This window comes from Ruditapes philippinarum, unplaced genomic scaffold, assembly GCF_026571515.1.
Source record: "Ruditapes philippinarum isolate M1 unplaced genomic scaffold, ASM2657151v2 ctg394_1_1_1_1, whole genome shotgun sequence".
Classification (NCBI taxonomy): Eukaryota; Metazoa; Mollusca; class Bivalvia; order Venerida; family Veneridae; genus Ruditapes; species Ruditapes philippinarum.
The window spans coordinates 81,237-106,024 of NW_026864337.1; the positions used below are offsets into that span (position 1 = coordinate 81,237).

Below are 24,788 nucleotides of genomic sequence, written 5' to 3' on the forward strand. Positions count from 1 at the left end.
CGTGTATTCAACCGCCCAAGGGAAACGCCAAAAATGATCGCTTAATGCAACGGTCTAAGACAAATTAATTAAGCATGAGATAAGACAAACAAAATTTTGTCATGATATCTTTCCTTTGCGCCGTGTAAGTTTTTCAACTTCATTTAAATAGAAGTTTAATAATTATGACACCCCTATAATCTTAATAGATGAAAAAAATTCTAATACTTATTAATAAAACAGTTTTGATCCATTAAGTACATGTTTGACATTTTTCAAGATTTTTGAAGCCCCTCTATTGCTTTTCATTGTCCCTGCCTTTGAAGATCTAATAAGTGTAGATGCTTTCTGTTGTGCACTTTTCATTTGAAATTTACAAACTACATCTAATTTTAGCGATTGCTGAACGAGTTCAAGGTCAATTCAATGCTGTCTTAATATCAACAGAGAAGCGTTTACACCATTACAGTGGGGTTGATGTTAAAGGACCCACTGTGTTCTCTTCGGCGCGAACATTTCGGTTGTAAAATTATCATATATATAAACAAGTAACTTTAATCTGATGTCAACAAACTTTTTAACCACTTTCAGGATAAATATCGTTATTTATTTCAGGTATGTATTATTTTATAGCCAAACGTCAAACTTTAGAATACATGCATTGGAAGTATAGTATCGTATTATAACAAAATAAAAGACGTTAGTAGGTGCAAACAATCGACAAAGCCCTCTGTTTCCAGCTTAAACAGAACTCATTGAAAAAAGAAAATGTTGGAATTTTTAATTCCTTAACAAAAGTCAACGAATGAAATGCCATCTTAACAGTAACAATTACAATAATAAAATTCATAATGCAATCGTCATATTGTTTCTGACCGTTTCACTAATTGCTATACGAATTCAAAGTACCAAACCCTAAATAATTAATTGACTTATTACCACTGAGAGGCAAATGCTCGATCTTATGGGATATTCTGTTTATATCTGTAAAATGTCCGTTATATCGCATGTTAGATGTTGTTGTATTATATCTCACTAAAACTTTTTATAATTTTTCCTAATGTGACGTCACATGGTATTATTTCGATACATCACCATGGAAATGAATGTCACACGGTCAGTTTTTTGTAATATTCCTCAGGGGCGAGTAATAATATTCCTCAGGGGCGAGTAATATATATAAACTTAAGAACACGTAGTATTCAAATTCTCTCCCCCTGATTATTCAATGGGGGTAATAATGCAGGCAATAAAATGTTAGTTCGGTATAATATAAAAATAACAGACGCGAGGCAGAGAGCTTCGTTGCAAATACGCACTATTATCGTGAGAGGCATGTGTATTTTTTATAATATTTTTATATTGGGATGTCCTTTCTGTAATGCGAGATACATGTAAACAGATCAATAGTATTAACATATGACACTCTTTTAAGTATAAACATAATTCAGAGAATGTACTTTAAAGCATTTATTGAAATGTAACAAAATAGTATAATTGACATTTCATATTTGACAAAAATTCTCTACAGTATAACCTCAGCAGAGCGGACTTCTGTTGAGCACTTACAGTTTCAATTCTAACAATGATAAGACTCCACAATATATCATAACAACAAAATTATTCGTTTCCCAACGCGCATTGTTTTGCAGAGGTTGTACTGAACTTTAACTCCGTTTTCCTGTTTGAAAAACTAGTTATCCATTTTCTGTTTATAAAGTAAAATCCGTAAAATTAAAGAAACACGGTATATAAAGAAATAAAACAAGCCAAAAAACATATAATACTGTACTTCAAAAGTGAAAGATACTAAATGGTCAGTCATTTTGTTATAAAAAGTTTTTGTTAACGTAGCAAAAGCGTCCTTCTATAAATACACATTTCTATAGTTATCCCCAAAACGAAAGTGTCACTTTTCTAACTGTCCCTTCCCTTGGATCTTTCACTTTGACTTCTATTTCTGTTCCACCGAACAGAAAACTCAAATCAACGCTTCGAGACACCCCTCTAGTCGTATCAGGTATTGGTATGGTAACGCTTCCCAAATTCACACAACCTGGACTCGTCACTAGCGCAGGATATCGATCTTCAGTACAGTATATTTTAAACGTCATTTCCGTTAACCACGGTACGATTGGACTATACTGGTGTACTTTGCGTTCATCATCTAGTTTAATAATATCTCCTGCATGAACATGCGCAAAGAATATATCATGACAATATTTAACACCTTTTACATAGGACGTCCTGCTGGGTGGATGACTACATTGAGGGCTGAATTCATGTGATTCGCTATTCCCATATGTATATTTACAAATTCTTTGTGCAATCACGGTAGTGTTGTGGCCATATATCACTGCGCCCTTTAGTACAGCCAACCCGGCATCTGATGGTACAACGATTTTCATGTGTGGGAATGTCTCTTTGATACGTTGTTGAAGCAAAGGCGATTCCGAATATCCACCTACCATTAGTAATGTGTCACATCCAGTTAGCTCCGGTTTTTGAAGTAGGAAAGTAAGATGATTCGTTATATTGTCCATAGACTTTTGGTAAAAGCCCTTTATGACATCTGAATGAAGTTTCAGTTTGTCACGTGTTATGCTTACCTTGTCCTCATCGTAGCCTGCCTCGGATATCTTATTTCGAAAATACTCATCTCGTGCTTTCTCTGGAACATTTGCCAAGAACGTAGGTATGTACATAGTTACTTGTGTGTCCTTTTTTGTTAATCTCTTCTTGACTTCAAAGCTTCGCATCAATTCAAGATATATTTCCACTTCACCTTCTTTTAACATTCTCATTACATCACTACCTGTTTAAAACAAAATTAAACAAGACACATATAGATGTAATATATGTCAAAAGTGCTTGATGTTATAATTAATCTATGCAGTAAAGATAGACCACATTTTTCTTTTGCAGAACCAATTATTCTTTTATTTGCTACGGCTGTAACTTTGTTAAAGTTTTGGCCTCTAAAATTATTAAATTGTAGAAATAACTTACATGGCTGTATATGTTTCTTTCATTTTTTTATAATGATGTATCATCATAATTTAATTAACAATATCCAAAGTTCCATACTCTCGTCTATGAGGATGATCTACTGACTAATATTTTGATGTAAATAATTAATATAAAATTTTGTTACATTAAAAACAAAACCGGAAAAGCGTTAGTAAGGAAATGAAATGCATAAATATGCATGTACATGTAAAACATAGAAAAAATAAATTGCATAAGATATATGGAAATCATAGAAAAATGCATTTATACAATAAATGGAAAACCATCTTTTTCGTCAATGTCAGCTATAAATAGAAATTAAATAAATGAAAGATAGTATAAAATTACAACATTACCCAAAATTCTAGAGATAAACTCTTCGAAAGCTTTGTCAACCATTGTGCCACCCCAATCTCCACCGCTAGCCTTGTATATTTCTTTCAGTTTACGAGTTTCTGTAGTTTCATGCACTGTTATGTCAACTGTACCCCCTTTTCAAATTCAGTTCAAAAATGATTTTAATAATAAATGCTGGATTTTTATATTGAAAGGATATTAATTCATGATAAATTGTTATAATTTTAAATATATGTATAATTATCACTATCAAAGGTAATCAGAAATAAACTGTGTTAATGAAATTTATCTTGTTGCAAGGATATTCATTATTATATTAAAAATGCCTAGGTTATTTGAAAAACACATTTTGATGTTTGGTAATAAACTATTTTTGAATAGGTTTCACTGAAAACCTTGACCATATAGAAAAGCTATATACAAGTATACAAGCATCTAGTATTATGTATTTTTTCCCGCTTTCTAATTGTCCAACGGAATCCTGATTTCTCGTCGTTGGAAGTAAACGACAATAAATAGATGCAGCTTCCGGTTCAAGAGCTATGGTGAGACGCACATTCTTTATTCCTGCCTTGAGGAATTAATAAAATAAAGAGACACATTTAATTAATTGAAAATGGTGCATGCATCATGAATCACGACTGAAAGACCTTTTTGATATTGGAAAAACAAAGAAGAGTGAATGCTGCACAGACTAGTGTTAGGATAGGGTGTGAATTATGTAAAAGTGTTCTTCATCTCTTATGAACTGACTTTAATGAAACAAGGCTACAACCATTTTTGGTGTTTTGCCACCAGAACTTAACTTTTGTGTGCACAACAACATATTTTATCTGTAAAAAACGCCCTGTCTAAGAGTTATATCGTCTTTCGGGATCACACATTCCGTAATAAGGTTTTATGTTTCAGACTGAATAATGCTTAAGGCAGTGTAAGGGGAAAAGTGAATTGTCGAGGCCAAGAGAAAATTTTGAGTTTCAGATTTATACAGTTGCGAAATGACATTGTCTATATCAGAAAATTAATGTGTATATATTCGAATGAATATAAAATAATTAATCTTACATTTTCGGCAGCTTCACGCATAAACTGCTTAGCTGTATCATTCCATATTGCAGGAACTGTTAAAACCCACTTTATAGCATTTTCTGTAAAGTGTCCGTCGAAACTTGACATCATGTTTAGTAGACCATCTTTAAAGTACCTTATAGACAGTGAAAACACAGTCTTTGCCATCAGAAATTTACCACTTGCATCTTTTATTGTGAAATCTTTTTGAATCCCCTGTATAATATTAATAACAATTTTGAGGAGCGTTTAGTTTCTTATATAATTTTTGATAAGGGTTATTGTCTATGTTCACAATTTTTTATATTAAAATATAGGGTTTAATTTCAACAGTTGCATAGAACAGAGCATGTTTGTAAATAGCATCTTTTTTATTGTGTTTGTTAATTTGTTTGTCAGTTTAAATTTTGACGACTAGTTCACCTTACCAGTTTTACCGTTGTTTTCCACAACTGACATACTGATATTTCTACGTTATATCATAGTCAGCGTTGATAATCGGCGTACATTTTTATATTTGTTTTGTAAACTGTGCCCTATTTAATTTATTGCGCATAGATAAAACCGGGCTTTAACAAGAGCGCGTGACTCTGTTAACACATGGTCCAATTAAAACATGGGCAAAAGAGGGGAAAATAGAGGATTTTATGCTTTAATCAGCATTGATAAATTTCCGAGATCAATTATCAAAGATATTTCGCTTCATGAGGATCGAACCAGTGACTTTAGGGTTACAAATCTTATGCTCACCCTATTGAGAGCGAAGCTGGCAGACCGTTAAACGTCTAATGCAAACAAATACTCCTTGCTACAAAAATCAATATTAAAGAAAGTGAACATCAGGTACTAAAAGTTGTACACATGCGTAAAAACATACACGTTCTTTTTAAATTTATATGAATGCTTAGTTTGTTTGTTTGTTTTTCAAGTTTAAACGCCAATCTCAACACACATTTCGGCGGTTGAACCATCTAACTGGCTTCCCTGGATGACTTATTGATTTTAACCAATATCTCTGTAATGAAAAACTAATAGTCCCACATACTTTCTTTAACAGCAATTAGAAATAAATTATTGTGAAATTAACTGTCACAGACAAAATAACGTCTTGCCCTAGAGTCAGTCCAGCGATCCCTGTATTTCCCTACTCAGCCAAGTTATATAGAAATTTGTCAGTGTGAAAGTTTTTTATAGGGTATGCAATTTTAACAATGACCTTGTACAATAAATTAACTTATTGGACTGATTGATGTCTAAAACACAATCTGCCGTTAAAAAAAAAAAACAAAAAAAAGTTGACATAAACCAAAGAAATCAACGTATATAACATTTCGACGTTAAGAGTCTGTGAACTGTCAAAATGGTAGCCAAAAGTACTTTATGTAGTCAGTCATATGAAGACATAAGTCTCTTTCTGTTGAAGAATCTCTCAAAAGGTTACCTGTGAGTTGTACATTTCAGAAACGTGAGAAGTGCTTTGGCGTTGTTTTTTGTCAAGATTTTGGAAAAAAAGCCTGACAAAAAATTACTTTTGAAATATCTAAGAAAACTTACAATTTTGTCATAAAGCTGCATCTTAAATCTCTTGAAGAAGTACCAGTCTCTGTGTTGACCTTTTTCTACAAGTTCGGCATACTTATCTTCAGCATCAAAACCAAAACTATCAACCGTCTGTCCATCAGGATTGATCAGAACTGAAGTTGGTCCTTAAATATATTTCGCATTTTCACTAATAAATTTCGAATTTTCACTAAATATGTTTAGCTTTTTCACTAATATACACTGTATTTGCAGAGCTTTGTAAATATAACTTGGAGTGTACGTAGAAAAATGTACAAAATCCCGTTATAAAATTGCTCTAAGAAAGAAAAATATCAAAGAAGTTCAAACAAGTAATAAAAACCTATTATAAGTGTCGTTATTCCCCTTATGTTCATCTTGTCTTTTTTCTCGTTAGTTTGGTTTTACAGACACGAACGGTCACTTGTGTATAAGAAGCATAGAAAAATGAGAATAAAGATTAACAAGGCAAGGCAACGTTCACAGAACGCTGTCACCGACTCAATCACCAGTAACAAGTAACACCAGTAGGGCACCAAATTATAAATTAGTAGAGGGCACAGTTTCTCTAGCTGACTTGGATAGTTTCCTCACATACATAAAAAAATCATAACTTTCCATTGTAGCTATTTTACCTTTCATGTTATGCTTTCAGAAATGATTCTTTGCGGCAATATTTTGATGAAAATACGTAGCGGGAAAAGTACAAGAGCTGTATTGGAAAAATATGTAATATTCGGATCGGAAAACATGAACATGCTTTATGTTTAGTATTCAAATATTGAAAGATATAATAAAATATTAATTTAACAAACACTATTAGCGGTGATCTAATATTATTGTAAACAAATTTCAACAAACATCAACCACCTTAGTCAATAGACTTTCCTCTAGATGACCATTAATCCAATTTATACTCTGATAATACACAATACAATTGTCTTATCATAAACTTAATAGGAAATAAGTAATTACATGTATATATTTTAATCTGTAGATTAACCGGTGTGAAGCATTATGAAATTATAAATGCTTACTCAAAAATCAGCAATAAATTTTAACATCAGAATTCTTTTTTAGGAGTAGCCACTGATGTCAGTCTATCGCAACATAACCGTTAAACGTCACAACCGCTACTACATGCAACAAATGATTCTACTGTTTAATGAAGAAAATGAATCAATTTACCTTTTAAAGATACGCCAGACTTCAATCCTGTCCAGCGTTTTGCGGTGATCTTTGTTGGATCAGATTTATATTCATGTTTGAACGAAAATCCGCATGTTGAAAAAGTTGTTCCGAAGTCGATTGCTGCCACTACTAGAGGATTAGACATTGTCATAAATCTTAAACAAGAAAGGTCTGTAACATTATCTTTGAACTTGTCGTTCGTCTCAACTATTACTTCTTGCGGTGAAGATGGTATAAAGTAAATGATAGATATTTAAACCATAAATGATTAGATAATAATCAAGTTATTAAGGGGCATTTTATGTGACACTGATATGAGCTTAATACATATGTTGTAAGGTGGGATGTATCAATAAGTTGAATGCCACTTGCTTGACTCCGTGTCGATGGTCTTGCTTTGCTGTATTTTCTTGGGGATGCTTTCATTGAATGTCACCCTTCCCTGTTGAATTTTATTGACATATGTTTACATTACAATGTAAAAAGAAAATGAACTTATTGATGTAAGAACATATGTCATGGATTAAAACCTTAAAAGCAAAAATGTTTTTGCAAGAAGGGACTTGACTCTTTTTCCAGATGTGTGTTGCATTTGATGTTAGTCTGGACCCATAACTCGTTTTCAGAATTTTGCATTATGCAGGATAACAATCGCACAATACGTTTTATTCAAATTCTTAATAAACTTCTGTGTTAAGTTTTGCAAGATAGTCCGTTTCAGTGTACCAATTGCGTAAACTAAGAATTTCAATTTTTATGTATTCATGTATCAGTGGAAGAAAAAATGGAAATGTTTTCAGAAAGTTCATTTGAAGTCACTTCAGTTATAAAGTATATTACTATGATTTATTTGTAAGTGTACCTAATATAAATTACAAAATTCAAAGATAACAAAGTACTAAATAAATATAAATGTTTGTTTGTAATTAGGCGGTCATTTTATAACATTATAATCGAGACATTAACATACCGAAAATTGAAATTATGTGGAGATGCCTGTAGCATACAGAAGCGACTTTGCTATCGCCTGTTTACCTATCGGCGTATTGGACTTTGAGCCCTCGGTGGTCTTACTTATTTTACCCAAGTATACGTGTTTATTGCTCACATTTAAGACGTTTATCTCATCATAGGTCTGAAGTAATCTATAGGTCAGATATAAGATGAGTATGCGTTATCTAATTCAAAGTATGCCATATCTTGACTGATATACATTGTTTGCTCAATTTTGATACGACAGAATACGCAACTTAAACAATTTACTGCTTTGCTATTTATAAATAATTCATACAATATATCCATGACTTAAGCACTATACGCTTGACATAACGTGATTATTTTATATTTTGTATAGTACTTTAAATATATCCACTTTTAGAAGCAAAGGTTTCGACGCATACCGCTTTTTCAGGATATTTAAAAGTATTACTTCGCCATGTGAATATGAAAGAGAATGAAAACTGAACAGGCGTTAGTAACTTCGAAAGTATTTGTTGAAATCGTCCACAAGCTGTGGTTGGACATAACGTTGAAATTATAAAATTATAAAGTTCATTTCTCCTCAACTTTTCAAGGTGATTATTGAAACCGTTTACAGGTCCTCAGTCATGCAAAGGACGAAAATTCGGTTAAATATAACAACTAGCAATAGCTAACGAGAGTTTGATCTCTTCGGATACAGAAATATCATAAAGATAATAGATAATGTAAGCACTTCCAATTTACTACCATAGTGTTAATCTGATGTAAACAAATCAAACATTTTGTGAATAAACATCGTTATTTATTTATTTAAGGTAACATGTAATATTTTACAACCAAGCTGCAATCTTTAAAATAGAAAAAAATGGAAGTATTGTAATAAATAACTATAAAATTGACGGCCTTGGTAGATGCAAGCAATCGGTCAAAGCCCTCAATTAATTACCAGCTTACACGGTAAGAAAATGATGGCCTTTTGAATTTTGTAACTACTGGTAACGAATGAAATAGCATTTTAACATTAACAATCACGATAATAAAATCTAAAATACTATCGTCATATTGTTTTAGACCGTTTGAATAATTAAATTAATTAATTTTGTATATTTTCAAAGTCTGAATTTTAACTGGATGATTATTATTGAGAAGAAAGAAACTACTCGATCGTATCGGATAGCCTGCTTACTGTTGTAAATGTCAGCTACTACGCATGTGATATGGTGTTCTTTTATACAGGTGTGTACTTTGTTTATGCGAAATATATGTATACAGATTAAAAGTTAATTGATATTGAAAAAGGACAATCCTAAAAAACCCGAGTATAATTCAGGGAATGTCCATTAAAGCATTTTTTAATGACAAAAAATTCATGTAGCATAATTGACCTTTCATTTTTGACAAATTATCTCTACAGTTTGACCTCGGCAGAGCGGAATGCTGTAGAGCAATATCCTCTTTAAACTTACAGTTTCAATTATAACAAAGAAAATACTTCACAATTTCTTTAAAATCTTTTAGAGGAATGCCTTTCAGCAGCAGCAAAAATATCTGTTTCCAAAATCGTGTTGTTCTGTAGAGTTTGTACCTGACTTTAGTGTTTATAACTAAAAAAGTTAAACATATAATCATACAGATTTTTCAAGATTACAACATACTTGTTTATTTTCTCTCTCTATATATACACCTGTATATTCTATTTGATAAACTAGTTACCCATTTTCCGCTCATACAGTAAAGTCCATAAACGTAAAAGAAACCCGACATTAAAAGGTAAAAAGCAAAGCAAAAAAATAAATGCTGTACTTCAATAGCAGTCAATTCTGTCAGCCATTTTCTGTGATGAGTGTTTGTCAATGACGCAAAAGCTTCTTTCAGTAGCTACACACTTTAAATTATCCCCAAAACGAAACTTTCACTTTCCTAAATGTTCCGTGTCTTGGGTCTTTCGCTTTAACTTCTATTTCTGTTCCACCGAACAGAAAACTCAACTCAATGGTTCGGGAACACCCACCAGTAGTATCAGGTATTGGTAAGATAACGTATCCTAATTTTACACAACCTGGACTCGTCACTAGCGGAGGATCTCGCTCTTTTGTACAGTATATAGGAAAATATATTTCCGTTTGCCATGGTACGATTGGCCAAAATTGATGTACTTCGCGTACGTCACCAAGTTGAATAACATCCCCTTCATGAACATGCGCAAAAAATAAATCAGCACACAATTTAACACCGTTTGCATAGAACGTTTTTGTAGGCGGATGATCACAATCAGGGCTACATTCATGCGCAGAGCCATTTCCATATGTATATTTACAAACTCTCTGTGCAATCACGGTAGTGTTGTGGCCATATATCACTGCGCCTTTTAGCACAGCCAACCCAGCATCTGATGGTACAACGATTTTCATGTTTGGAAATGTCTCTTTGATACGTTGCTGAAGCAAAGGCGACTCTGAATATCCACCTACCATTAGTAATATATCACAATCAATTAGTTCCGGTTTTTGAAGTAGGAAAGTCAGATGATCCGTTATATTGTCCAGAGACCTTTGATAAAAACCTTTAATGACATCTGAATGAAGTTTCAGTTTGTCACGTGTTATGCTAACCTTGTTCTTATCGTAGCCTGCCTCGGATATTTTATTATTAAAATATTCATCTCTTTCTTCTTCCGGAACATTTGTCAAGAACGTAGGTATGTACATTATTACTTGTTTGTCCTTTTTTGTTAATCTCTTCTTGACTTCAAAGTTTCTCATCAATTCCAGATATGTTCCTACTTCCTCTTCTTTTAACGTTTGCATTACATCACTACCTGTTTAATGTGCAAACAGAATTAACAAGACACATAAATATTATATGTGTAAAAAGTATATTACAAGTGCCAAAAATGCTTGATGTTAGAACAAGTCTGTTCAGGAAAAACTTTTTCTTTTGCCTCAGACATTGTATTTTATTTGCTATGACTGTAACACTGTGTAAGTTTTCCCTTCATTTTTTAAATGATGTAAATAAACCATCATAATTAATTTTAAGATATCCAAGTTCCATACTGTGGACTATGAAAATTATCTATTGACTAATATAAGATACTCATAATTAATAAAGAAATACTCACCATAATTAACAACACCCGACAAGCGTAAGTAAGGATACAAAATAAGTAAATATATATGTAAAACACAGAAAAATACATGTATACAATATATTGGAAATCATTTATCTTTTTCTCTAATGTAAGCTATGAAATTAAATAAATGAAAAAAAGTATATCATTACCCAAAATTTCAGAGATAAACTCCTCGAAAGCTTTGTCAACCATTGTACCACCAAAGTCTCCTCCACTAGCCTTGTATATTTCTTTGAGTTCACTACTTTGCGTAGTTTCATGCACTGTTATGTCAACCGTTCCTCCTTTCAAATGATGTTAATGATGAATGTTTGATTCATATATTGAAAAACTATTCATTTATGATAAATGGTTTTACTTTTTACAACACGTACATGTATAATCGGAAATAAACTAGTTTAATTAAAAATATATCTTTTTGCTCGGATTCTTGTAACAATTTTAGCATATGTACAGGTAATTTGAAGAGAAAAGATCCCTTGATGCTTGAAAATAAACATTTGAGACAGTCATGTACTTAAAACATTAAGGAAAGCTTAATACAAGTACCTCCAGCATCTAGTATCATATATTTACTACCGCTTGGTAATTGCCCGACGGAGTCCTGATTTCTCGTTGTTGGAAGTAAACGACAATAAACAGATGCAGCTTCAGGTTCAAGAGCTATGATGAGACGCTCATTCTTTATGCCTGCCTTGAAATATAATTAATAAAAATCAACTAAAAAAGAGGCACATTTGATTTACTGAAAATCGGGTATGTGACATGAATCGTGACTGAAAGACATTTTTTGTATTTGTATTAGAAAACCAAAATAATAGAGTGTATACTGGTTATTTGGCTTGTCTTTCGGGATAATGAAAGACTGAATAATGATTGAGCATGAAATATTTTACAGCATAATTTCAAGCCCAGAAAAAAGTTCGGATTGTAGCCGTTTTCAGATATGTAAAGGTTCGAAATTACATTGTATATACAGCTTTTATTAAAGAAAAATCATTATATATGTATATATCCGTATGAATATAAAATATTGAATAATTAATCTTACATTTTCGGCAGCTTCACGCATAAACTGCTTAGCTGTATCATTCCATATTGCAGGAACTGTTAAAACCCACATTATAACATTTTCTGTCAAGTCTCCGACTAAAATCTGTTTCTCTGACATCATGTCTATTAAATCATCTTTAAAGTACCTTATAGACAATGAAAACACAGTCTTTGCCATCAGACATTTACCACTTGCATCTTTAACTGTAAAATCATTTTGGATCCCCTGTAAAATATCAAACAATTTGAGGAGTGTTTTTGTTTTAGATATAATTATCAATTGAATTATTGCCAATGACAGTTCACAAAAAATCTTCATTCAGGATAGGATATAATTTCAACAGTTGCACATGCACATATTATGTTTGTAACACAGCGTCTGGCGTGTGGCCACTGTGTTTATTTATTTGTCTGATCTTAATCCAATCTTCACACCTTTTATTTATACGAACGTGTTCGTTTGTTATTCAAGTTTTTAATGCCAATGGTAACAAAAAATGTTGGTCATATTTCGGCGGTCAAACCATCTAACCGGCTTTCCTGGATAATTTATCAGTTTTAACCAATTAACACTTAGTCTTAGATTTTGCATGAAATATACAAGGATTGCAGAACAATTCTGACGACAGGATGACACTTTATTATAGGGTATGCAACACTGATAATGACTTTTTTTATAACAAGTCAACCCTGATTGGACCGATTGATTTTCGATGTTAAGAGTGTGTGAAATGTACAAATGACAGCCACATGCATTTCCTGAAGTCAATCACATGAACTTGTGATGGAATCTATGAAGAGCTTAGTTTCTGTATCTGTTAAAAATCTCAGGAAAATGTTGCATTCCTTTAATTTGTACATTTCAGAAAAGCGAGAAGTGCTTGAACATTTCATTTTTTTGTTGAAATTTCGAAAAATATGCCTACCAAACCTTGTTACTTTTGATATATCTAATACTATAAATGCTTACAATTTTGTCATACAGCTGCATTTTAAATCTCTCGAAGAAGTACCAGTCATTTTGTTGACCTTTTTCTACAAGTTCGGCATACTTATCTTCAGCATCAAAACCAAAACTATCAATTGTCTGCCCATCAGGATTGATCAAAATTGATGTTGGTCCTTAAATATATTTCACATTTTCACTTATATATAAACTATTTTGTGAAGATTCATCAATAAAACTATGATTTAGTTGAAAAATGCAGACAATCCTGTCATAAAATGCTTTTTAAGAATAAAAATAATCATTCAGAAGCTCAAACACGTAGTTAAGACGTTTTGTTATTTAATGCAAACATGTGAATTGCAAACAAAGACAAATTGTAGTTTATTCGTTTATCATTGAAATATTTGAACCGTTAATATGGCCCTATCAGTTTCAGTTTTTCGAAATTATTATCTATTTTTTTACGTAGTAATATAACGTCTTGTTATTTTCTTTGCTGAACATATTTTGCCTTCAAGTTTCCATTAACGTGTCATTATTCCCTTAATGTTCATTTCGTCCATTTTGTTTTTTGTTGCTCCTTTTCAGGTTGTTTCTTGTTTGTCGGATTTTACTGGCACGAACGGTCTTCTGATTGTTGCGTAAGCTAGCTTGGATAGCTTCCTCATATAAAAGACTCATCACTTTCCATCGTAGCTCTTTTTTTAGTTCTGTTTTAAGTTTTCCCGCTATGCTTGCAAAAGTTTGCTATGCGGTATTTTTTATGAAAATATGTGTCTCTTTTTGTAAAAAAACTAAAACGGGCAAAATACAAAAGCTAAATTGAAAAAAATATGTACAATTAGGATCGGGAACCATTTTCATGTTCAGTATTCAAATTTGGACGATACAACTACCATTAGCGGTGACCCAATATTATCTAAATCATATGTTATGTGATGAACTACCCTGGTCATGACGAGAGAGACAATAAACTTCCGTTTATTTTATTATTATTGCAGTTTGAAAATGTAATTTTCAGATTACCTAGCCGGTGAAAGTATTGTGTTATCACAAATGCTTCGACACAACAATAAATCTATATATATCCGGTTGTTTTTTAATATAGAAGTAGCCACAAAAATGGTTAAGCTTTGCAATCGCTACTTTTTGCAGCAAAATATTTTACTTTCAGATATATAAAATGCAATAATTTACCTTTTAGTGATACAGCCGACTTCAATCCTGTCCATTGTTTTGCCGTGATATTTGTTGGATCAGATTCATATGCATGTCTGAACGAAAATCCGCATGTTGAAAAAGTTGTTCCGAAGTCGATTGCTGCCACAACTAGAGGCTTTGACATTATTATAAAACTTAATCAAGAATTGTCTGTAAAATTGTCTGAACTTGTTGCCCGTCTCAACCTTACTTCTTTCGGTGAAGAGGGTAAATTGTTAAATGAAAGATGTGTAAATCATAAATGATAAGATAACAATTAAGATATTAAGGGCAATTTATGTGACATTGATATGACATGATATGAAAAACAACATGACCAAAAACGGGTGGCATTCAATAAAATAATCCCGCACACGACGACAGCAACACTGGATAACCCACAAGAGGTCCAGCATGACGCCAAACAAAACCAGGACAGGGCACAAGTCAAATCACGGATGGGACGGTGTGTTAACTATAATAAATCATAATGGAAAATAATTTGAACCAACACGAGTTTGATGTGTTGTAAAGATGGGATGTAGCGACAAGCTTAATGTGTTCTGCTTGGATCCGTGTAGGTGGTCCTACTTTGCTGTATTGTCATGGAGATGCGTTCATTGAATGTTGCCCTTCCTTGCTGATCTCCGTTTTCATAATTTTTACATTAAAAAGAAAACAAAGCTTAGCGGTGTAAGATGGTATGAACGCTTGTAAAGGGATAAAGATTTTTTTCATGAAGAAACTGAACATTTTTCAGAAAAGTGTTTTATTTGAATAAGGTCAGGACAAATAACTTGTTTGCAAAATTTCTCATCATTTGTTGTAGAATAACACAAATATAGGCTTAGAACCGCACAAATAAAAAACAGGATTAAGTAAAATTCTGTATAAATGTCTTTGCTACCTTTAACGAAATTGTCTGTTTTCAGAGTACTGGTCATAGTAAGAATTTCAATTTTTATGTTTTCAGACCTCAGTGGAACTCTTTCTGTTTCAATCTCCTTATATTTATATGTGTGTTTTTATAGAAGAATGTTTTCAGGAAGTTCAATAGAAATCACTTCAGATATATAGTTATTTCTATGATTAGTATGTTAATACCTAATTTAAATTAAAGAATTCAAAAATAGAAAAATTTGCAATAGATACAAACGTTTTTATGTAACTGAACGGTCTGTATTTTGACATTCTAATGGAGGCATCAACATACCGAAAATTCAAATTGTAAGAAACATGTCTGTATAAGTAGAACACCATATCGACATTGCTATCGCTTTTGTGCCTGTGGGCTTATTGGACTTTGAATTCTGAGCCCTCGATGATGATGAAATACTTACTTACTTGACCGTACCTGTTTATTGCTGACGTTTGGGATTATTTCTTTATCTTAACATGCTTTATCTCATTATCAGTCTCATGTAGCCTATATGTCTGATATGTTGTGTGGATACGTTATCTAATTTAAAGTAAAAATACACAGGTAAAGCAATTTTATGCTTTACTGATTATATATAACTCATGTCAAGAGACTATACGCTGAAATAACGTAGATATTTTATATTCTGTATAGTACTTTAAGTATCTTCACTTTTAGTGGCGAAATTTCCCCCGCATCCCCGCATGCCCTTTTGTTTGGGGATATGGAAAAGTCTTTCCTCGTCATGTAAATAGAGAATGAAAACATAATGGGAGTTGATAAATGTGAGGGTACGAGTTTCAATGGTACACGAGCTGTGATCATACAGAACGTTAAAATTATGCTAAAGATGTCATTGTTATTGGGTTGTTCCTTTCTCACCAACCGTTCAAGTTGATTGTTGATAAATTTTACAGTCCTTCAGTTGTGCAAAGGACAAAAGTACCGTGTAAAATCTCACAACGAGCAATAGCAAACGAAATTAATTATTTCTGAAATGACATTTTTCATCCAACATGTTTGGTTTATGCTGGTACCACATTTATTCTTTGAGTGAGGCGCCGGACAATAATATTAAGTATGAAGTGTCTCAAAAGTAAAACTTCTATCTAAAAAGAAACTATGCGAATTAAGCTATCTAATGGCTAGGCGCTGTGCCGTAATTGGACTGGTATATCAATTTGGTGGTATGTGTGTATTTATTCTCTCATGTCTATATAATATATATATTTAAGTTATCTAAAATGTTTCAATGGAACAATTGTTAAGTAATTTGCCGTTAAAGTTGACAAAAGTTTTGAATAACTAAGTCAATGCTTTAATATTTGAAAGAAAGAAACAATCATCTTCATTTAAAAAGAACACACAAATATTACAATCAAATAATTGGTCATATACCGGATGTTAGCTCGTGTGACTCGTGTTGTTGTTTTTTTTTTACTCATGTTAAAGGACTGTTTGGTGCGTGCAGGTACAGAAAAACAGTACATATTTCCTGCAGCGGTTACTTCCCTAGAAGATAAGAGATGAAGCACAAAAAATAAGAGGAACGTCATAAAGTTCTTGTACGGAGAGGATTATATGGATAATGCTATATGTTACAATGAAAAGTAAGAACATTGTAATAGTTTTACTATTGAAATGCTGGTTACTTTCTTAAATATAGCATATTGACGGAAAAGAATTTTTTTTTTGTATTTAACAGTCAAAGAAAAATACAGCAATGTTCGAAAGTTTCACTAAAGCGTGGAGAAAAGATGCGCAATATGAAGATGACATCAGGGTAATCAAAGACTATGCGGATGCTGCGCAAACGAAAGTAATTTAAGCTTATAGTTACATTGCTGTGTAACTCTAAACTTTTTTGATAATATATTTGATATAAATATGTATATATAGATTACATTGAGAGGAGAAGTCATTAGGTTTATTGGCGTCAAATACGACGTCACAGGACGTGTAAGTGTTTCCTTTTTATATCATGCATATTTTGTGTAATAATGCACTTGACAGCCCTGTATGTTCAATATTCTTCCGTCAACCATAAACATCAGTCAAATACTGTATCTCATGGGATTTTAATTATCAATGACCTTTCTTATATGACATGTTATACATATTTTTATTTAAATTCTTAATAATAATATTTCAATTCTTTTTTACTCCCAGTTAAACAGAAAGAAAAGTTTCGTAAATATGATTGCACACCAGTGTCTGCATTTCTCTTCCGCGTTCGTATAAATTTTTCTGTTCTTTTAAGTAGCTTCACACTATTTTACAATAGTTTATCTTCCCCAAACGGAAAATTTTTCAATTAACTCACAAGTCTCTTTCCCTATGGTTTCCTTCGCTTTGGCTAAATAATTTCCTGTTAAACAAGTAAATAGATTCATACCAGCGTATCATTTTCTTACTTTTCTTTAGAAAACTACACCTATTCCCATAATTTACCAAGGATTACCCCCTAAAACGAAAATTTCAATTTTACCCACTGTCCCTTCTCTGGGGTCCTTTCGCTTTTGACTTCTATTTCTGTTTTCCACCGAACAGAAAATTCAAATAAACACTTTTGAGAACATCCCACCCAGTTGTATCAAGCATTGGGTTGGTAACACTTTCCAATTTTATACCCAACATGGATCCGGGTAAAATAGCTCAGGATACGCTCTTTAGTACAGTAATATAGGAAATGTCATTTTGTTTGCGAATGGTTCGACTGGCCAAAAACTGATGGCTTTTACATTCGCCTCCTACTTTGATTTAACATCTTTCCCGCTGAACATGCGCAAAATATATCATTAAAATCTTTCAACACCATTTTCACAGGTTTTCTTTTCTGGGCGGATGTCTTTCAATTTTGGGGCCCCTGATATGTGATTTTCCAAAACCCATATGTTTTAATTTTCAAACTCTCTGTTTTCAATTAAAGGCCGGGTTGTTTCCAAAATAATTTAAAGGGCACCTTTTAGGGAAGCCCCAGCCCAGCCCTCTGATGGTTTAACCGGTTTTCAAAGTTTGGGAAAAAGGGATCTTTAATAAACCCTCCCCTGAAACAAAAAGGGGACTCCCAATATCCACCCTAACCAAAAATTAAAAAAAATGGTATCACCCTTAAAATTTGCCCCCGGTTTTTGGGGAAATAGGGAAGGCTAAAAAGATTTCGTAAAAATGGGCCAAAAGACCTTTGGTAAAAAATTCCTTTAATAAAATCTGGGATGAAGTTTTTAGGTTTTGGTTCAAAAACCCTGTTACGGGTTAATTTTTTCTCATCATTTAAACCCGTCTGGGAAATTTTATTTTTCAAAATATTTTTCTTTTTTTCTTTTTTCTGGGAAAAATTTTAAACAAAAAAAGAAAGGGAAAGTACATTTAATTTTCTTTTTGGTTTTTTTGGGTTTTTCTCCCTTTTTGATTCAAAATTTTTTCCCACAAAACATGATAAAGTGTTTTTCTTCAATTTTTCCTTTTTAGGGATTTTTCCCTTACATCGCCAAACCCGTTTTTAAAATGCAAAAACACAAAGCAAAAATACAGAAAATCGGGTTTAAATTTTTTTTCATATGACGTTTTTTTTACTTTCCATGTAATTTAAAAATTCAAAACGGTACTTTTTTTTATTACAAATCCGAATGGCTCAATTCAACCTTTTAGTTCATTTAAAATCATTCCGGTTTATATAAAGGTCATAAGTTTATACGCAGAGATTTTATTGTTAACATGTCCAGGAAAAAAAATTTACAAACTCTCAATTTAATCTGTAATATCAATCCATAATGGAATAATTGGCAATATTTTCAAACTATAATTGTCAAAAGCAAAAAAAAAAATGTCTTAAGCTAACAAAACGCACAAGCCAAATTATTAGTACTCAAAGTCTCGATTATAAGCCCAACCTCGACAGTTTTTACCAAATGATTAACCATTTTCTTTCTAAGAGTGCCTAAATAAAGATATTGATTTATCTTGAGGCTTAGGGTTGCCTTTAAGGGTTGATGTCATAGTTTATCCCCGTATAATGGTAAGAGGCGACTAAATCGGATTGAATAAGGAGTCTATGAATCTCTTAGTTCCAGCAGGTGAGATAGTTTTGGTCCCTGGTTTTGCTTTAACTTTGTAACACCCGAGGTTTGCCAAAAATCATCTTTCCTCTTTCGACATCATAAAACCAAACAAAACAATACTGAATTGATTGGCTTTGTTCAGATTTTGTCAAGAATCTTGATAAATATACAAAACCTTTTACCTAGTACATCTAGTTTTGATATTACTAGAATATGAAAATGTCAGGTACCATATTTGTCATACAATCTGGCACTATTCATTAAAGAAATATTTATATTCAGTCAATAAATATTTATAATTATATACAGTTAAATTAAATTTAATCAAACACTCTTGCTTCTCTAGAAACATTAATAAATGAAGAATAGTAGTAAAACAATACCCAAAATTTCAGAGATAAATTCCTCGAAAGCTCTGTCAACCATTGTACCACCATAGTCTCCTCCGCTAGCCTTGTATATTTCTTTGAGCCCATTGTTTTGTGTCGTTTCGTGCACTGTTATGTCAATTGTTCCTCCTTTTAAAATTCCGTTTTATATAATTAATTTATGAATTAAAGTTCTTTTTAATTATAAGCGATAAATGTTTGATAAATTTTCTGTGTAAATTGTTCCTTATTATTTTATATCATCTTTAAATAAACATGGCTCAATAGAAGACTTGTGTCTTCTTGCTAGGGAAATTTGTGATGTCATTATTAACTGTGGTGATATGAACCGGTAACTATATGTTCATACTTTGATGCTATGAAGTAACATATTTTTACCTGATTTTATTTGGATACCTTACATTATATTTTAAAATGTATGTACCTCCAGCATCTAGTATCATATATTTGCTCCCGCTTGGTAATTTCCCGAGGGAGTCCTGATTTCTTGTTGTTGGAACTAAACGGCAATAAATGGATGCAGCTTCCGGTTCAAGAGCTATGATGAGGCGCTCGTTCTCTATTCCTGCCTTGAAGAATAATTAAAAAATGTAGAACAGAAATGAGACACGATAATAAACTAAATATTGTGCATGATACAAGAAGTATTTGTATCATAGCTCAGATACCATTCATAGAATGTGGATGTTGTATACCTTCACCTAAGTAAGATTTAAAGTGGAAATGTACTTCAATCAGTTTGAGAATGTTGAACTAATTTTCACAAAAATCACGTTTTTTTCTCTTCTCGAAACATTTAGTACAAAGTAGATTTTCACCGTCCACATTCAATTTATTTTTACTTAAAGGAACCATTTCTTTATCATAAAAGAAGGATATCAGACTCTGGATCTGCCACCTTCTGAAATTCAAATTTCTTCCTCCGATGCTCTTTTAAAGGGATACTCAGGCAAAATAATGACAAAAAAAAAAATAAAAATTATCTTCTGTACTCAAATCACCCTAAAATGACATTTCTTAAAGTCCCAGCATGAATTTCTGTATAAATTCTATATATTTTGGGTTTGAAGCTTGAAAATAATTATATATGTTGAAACTTATTTAGACACCAACAGAATCACCGAATAGTTAAAAAAACAAGTCATGTGATTTGAACAAACCCTTGAAGTTACAATAACAGGTGTTGTGGATATTGTATGATAGAAATAAGTCTAAGTAATTGATTTGACATGTTCTTTAACGTTTCCAGAGTACACAGTGACAACTATTGTGAACTCTTTGTGCTCTAACCTGACCCACGCGGGTCAAGTTAGGAAAACACCATTTTATTCTTTATATGGAGAAAAGTTTTGTTCCTTTGACTGTTTAGGGTATTTATTTTGAGGACATTTACAGAATAATGAATGAAAAATTCAAAACTAAGAAATGAAAATTTTGCCTGTGTCTATCTTTAAATTATCGCCCTTACTTGCTTTAAATATCTTATTGCCTCTGTAGTTTATGATGGTCCCATATGCTTTTTTGTCTACAGGTAAGATATTTTTCCTGCTGCATAAAAACTGTTTGGTTTCAAAATCAGGAACATCATCGAAAGTTTGTGATTGAATTATCATATTTTGTGGATCTTTTCCCGAAAGTATCTTTAATTTCACGTTCGCTTTAAACTGTCCTTGAAGAAGTCGCTGAGAATCAAAGACAACAGTCCGAAATAGACTTATTAATAAACAACGGCTACCCGAGTAGAACCTACACATCCGTAAGCTAGCTTGATTACTTCTTCACATTAAAGTATTCAAATATCTTGACGGAATTCGAATCTATTGCGATGAAGAGCAAGTGGTTCGAAGTCAGCGACCTAAAACACTTATTCAAACTGAGTCTGCGATCTTATTCTTGTAACTTTCTTTTTTATGGGATCTTCTCTTTTCAAGATTTTATTATTTTCTCATTTCAGTATCTTCCATTGACGATACGTCAAGATTTACTTCCCTTGCTATAATAATTTGTATTTATTTAAAATAAAGCACTTAACGTAAATAAAACTGATATAGTACTTGAACTAGTATCAGCATTTTACAAATACTTTGGACGCAATTATTTGTCAAGAACGCACCTCTTAAGGTCTCATAATAATAATAATATTAATAATAATAATAATAATAATAATAATAATAATAATAATAATAAAAATGATGATGTTGATGATGATGATAAACATTATTTATCTTACATTTTCGGCAGCTTCACGCATGAACTGTTTGGATGTATCGCCCCATATTGCAGGAACTGTTAAAACCCACTGGATATCCTTTTCTGTCAAATTACCGTCGAGAACTTGCGTCTTAGACATGTCTATCAGATCATCTTTTAAGTATTCTATGGATAACGTAAACACTGTCATCGCCATTAGATGTTTACCCGTTGCATCTTGAATTGTGAAATCTTCCTGGATACCCTATATAAGAAAACTGGACATACGAAATAACACACTATAAAAAGGAGCGGTGTTGTTCATGGTATTTTCAATTGTGGAATTCTTAACAAATAATATTTGAAAAAAAAAAGAATGCATTGGCACTTTACAAATTCAAATCTTTTTCAGGGAAAGACATTTATTTCAAACTATAGGTATCTCAAGTTGTATTTTTGTAGCATAGTGTCTCATCATTGTATTATAAATCAAACAACAGCCCCCTGCTTTAATTCAAGAAATATTGAAAAGATGAATGAATTGAAATGTGAATGAATAGGTATCAGGTACAATTTATTTCGTATACATGTGAACGAATATACATGTTATAAACAGGTAGTTCAGATAATGTGTGTAACAAGCTAGAGATTGTTAAATAATCTGCAATATACTGATTAAGATGACAATTTAAGATTTGTTAAAGTTATATACAAGGGTTGAAGATATGCAGGACAGTCTGATATTTTATTCAAGGCTATGCGCACTTTTAGCAACTTATTTCTGTGACAAGTTAACCCTTAATATTTAAAACATTTATAGTACTTCGTAAAAGGATAGATTGAGAGATCGATATCTTAAACAAAATGTGTCAAAAAAAATTTAAATAAAATTCCAAAGAAGGCGAAATTTTTTCAAAGGTAGGATATATTATTAAAAGGGTATTGTTGGGTTTTTAACTTAAAGGAATACAGAAATTTTTGCTTTTTTTTAGAATCATCCCATCAAAACAAAATTAAATTCCCAAATGTATAAAGTTTTCCTTTTTTTAATTTTTTATATGAGTATTGTTTTCAATATGTTTTAATGCTTTAAAAAAGTGAGGTGTGAAATTTTATTGTTGAAAGACAATATAAAATTTTAACAAAAAAGAAAAAAATAGGGAAATTTTTTTGGGCTTACAATTGTTTCTAGTTTATGGAAAATACAGGTTTAATTTAAAAGGGCAAAGTATGTATAAATATTTTTTTGATTAAGTTTAGTAATAAATTTTTTTATTAATTTATCAATTAAAAAGTTAAAAAAATGAGATGAGTAGCATTTGTCTTTCACGCCCTGAATATGCCTCGTCGAAAAAGTTTGGGCCAAATTTTAGTTGGGTTGTACGCATCACAAAATTTTGCCTTAATGTAGAAAACAATTTAACTAAGCTATAACCTATTTACCCTTTTAAAGATACCGTCGACTGCAAACCTGTCTTGTTTTGCCCTGATTTTTGTCGGGTCAGATTTATGTCGGTTTAACGAAAACCCCATGTTTAAAAGGTATTCCAGGGGATTGCTGCAAAAAAGAAAAAAGACATTTCTCATAATTGAGGAATATTACACCAATTGTTAAAAAAATTGTTTGAATTATAAATGCTCAAAATTTTTCATAATTGTTTTTTCATTTACTAACGCGTATATGAAATTTGGGGGAATTGTTATCCTAAAAGTAAAATAAAAAAGGTATTTATATGAAATTTAACAAACTAAACCTGCTGTCATAGTATGAAATAGACCTGCGTGATTGCAAGAGGCGACATAATGGGATCGAATAACTAGAGTCTAAATATCTCTTGGCTCTAGCAGGTGAGGTGGTTTTGACCCCTGGTGTTGCTTAAAGATTGTAACATCCGATGTGAACCAAATTCATCTTTCCTGTTTCGCCGCTATATAACCCAAATTGTGTCGGTGCGCCGTAAAAGGCAAACAAACTAAAATATACAAGCTAAATGTTGTTGTCAAAGCTCGGAAGTAAGTTCACAAATGTGACCATGAAGAGAAAACTCAGTAATAGTAATAGATATTCTGGTGACATCGTATTTTCGCTGCTTCGACTAAAAATGCGAGGATGCGGAAAGCAAAAAAGTAACAATGCGAAAAAAAGTAACAATGCGAAACAAGCGAAATACAAAAAAAAGGAAAATGTAAACATTGTGTTTTCGCATTTTTGGATTTGAAAACACGAAATAAACGTAAATACGACAGATGGAATGCGCGAATATATGACAGATTTAAATGTGTTGTAATATTCACCCCTCCTTCTGTCGTATTTTTCACTTTTTTTGCCTCGAAAATCTGAAAAAAAGAAAACACGAAGAGACAACAAAGTTCGAATTTCGGATTCATATGTCTATGTTCTTGGGGGAATAGCCCGCAATGAAACCAAGGCCTGCAAAATTTTTTTTTTTCCATTCGGGTAGTCTTTTTTACATTTTCATGAATATGTAAGCCATAAATCTACAAATTAAAACAAGGATTAAGATCAATTAAGGCATGTTTAAAAAAAGATATGTAGATCTGCAGTAGGTGTGTTATTTGTGTTTGATTTTGTAGAAAACAGATAAACGAATTTATCAGAAGATTTACTTCAGATAAAGAGTTGATTGTGAGTGAAATTAAAAAAAGACTAACATCACATAGGGAGAAGAAGAAATATTTTGTGACTAGGAACGTGCTCATGTAATGTAATGTATTGCGTTCTATGTTC

General features: G+C 32.1%; 2 protein-coding genes across 3 annotated transcripts; both read right to left on the reverse strand.

Annotated features, from left to right (window-relative positions):
* Window positions 1–1,434: 1,434 nt before the first annotated feature.
* On the reverse strand, window positions 1,435–14,735 carry LOC132725251 (heat shock 70 kDa protein 12A-like). 2 transcript variants are annotated; one of them, XM_060710346.1, is made up of 9 exons: window positions 14,478–14,735; window positions 13,302–13,453; window positions 12,330–12,557; window positions 11,828–11,972; window positions 11,428–11,562; window positions 7,162–10,963; window positions 5,968–6,119; window positions 4,411–4,629; window positions 3,641–3,916 (listed from the first exon to the last, which is right to left on the reverse strand). In XM_060710346.1, the coding sequence occupies exons 1-6, from the start codon at window positions 14,623–14,625 to the stop codon at window positions 10,038–10,040; spliced, it is 1,734 nt and encodes a 577-aa protein (XP_060566329.1). In that variant the 5' UTR covers window positions 14,626–14,735; the 3' UTR covers window positions 3,641–3,916; window positions 4,411–4,629; window positions 5,968–6,119; window positions 7,162–10,037. The 2 variants fall into 2 exon arrangements, with proteins under 2 accessions (XP_060566330.1, XP_060566329.1); XM_060710347.1 differs by lacking the exons at window positions 3,641–3,916; window positions 4,411–4,629; window positions 5,968–6,119; window positions 7,162–10,963; window positions 11,428–11,562 and adding exons at window positions 1,435–2,794; window positions 3,345–3,479 and having other exon boundaries at window positions 14,478–14,727.
* A 5,061-nt stretch (window positions 14,736–19,796) lies between these two features.
* On the reverse strand, window positions 19,797–22,319 carry LOC132725262 (heat shock 70 kDa protein 12A-like). Its single transcript, XM_060710360.1, has 3 exons — window positions 22,080–22,319; window positions 20,274–20,418; window positions 19,797–19,978 (listed from the first exon to the last, which is right to left on the reverse strand). Exons 1-3 carry the CDS (start codon window positions 22,254–22,256, stop codon window positions 19,812–19,814), a joined length of 489 nt encoding a protein of 162 aa, XP_060566343.1. The 5' UTR covers window positions 22,257–22,319; the 3' UTR covers window positions 19,797–19,811.
* Between the last annotated feature and the right edge of the window lie 2,469 nt (window positions 22,320–24,788).

Excerpts from the sequence above, each read along its gene's own strand:
- LOC132725251 (XM_060710347.1), bottom strand. The coding sequence starts at position 14,625 with ATGTCAAAGCCTCTAGTTGTGGCAGCAATCGACTTCGGAACAACTTTT. Across the intron at positions 3,480-11,827 it reads TATGATACTAGATGCTGGAG|GGGGTACAGTTGACATAACA; the intron begins GTACTTGTATTA and ends GAATTTGAAAAG. Across the intron at positions 2,795-3,344 it reads GTTTATCTCTAGAATTTTGG|GTAGTGATGTAATGAGAATG; the intron begins GTAATGTTGTAA and ends TGTTTTAAACAG.
- LOC132725262 (XM_060710360.1), bottom strand. The coding sequence starts at position 22,256 with ATGGCGATGACAGTGTTTACGTTATCCATAGAATACTTAAAAGATGAT. Across the intron at positions 20,419-22,079 it reads TGCGTGAAGCTGCCGAAAAT|GCAGGAATAGAGAACGAGCG; the intron begins GTAAGATAAATA and ends TTATTCTTCAAG. Across the intron at positions 19,979-20,273 it reads TATGATACTAGATGCTGGAG|GAGGAACAATTGACATAACA; the intron begins GTACATACATTT and ends GAATTTTAAAAG.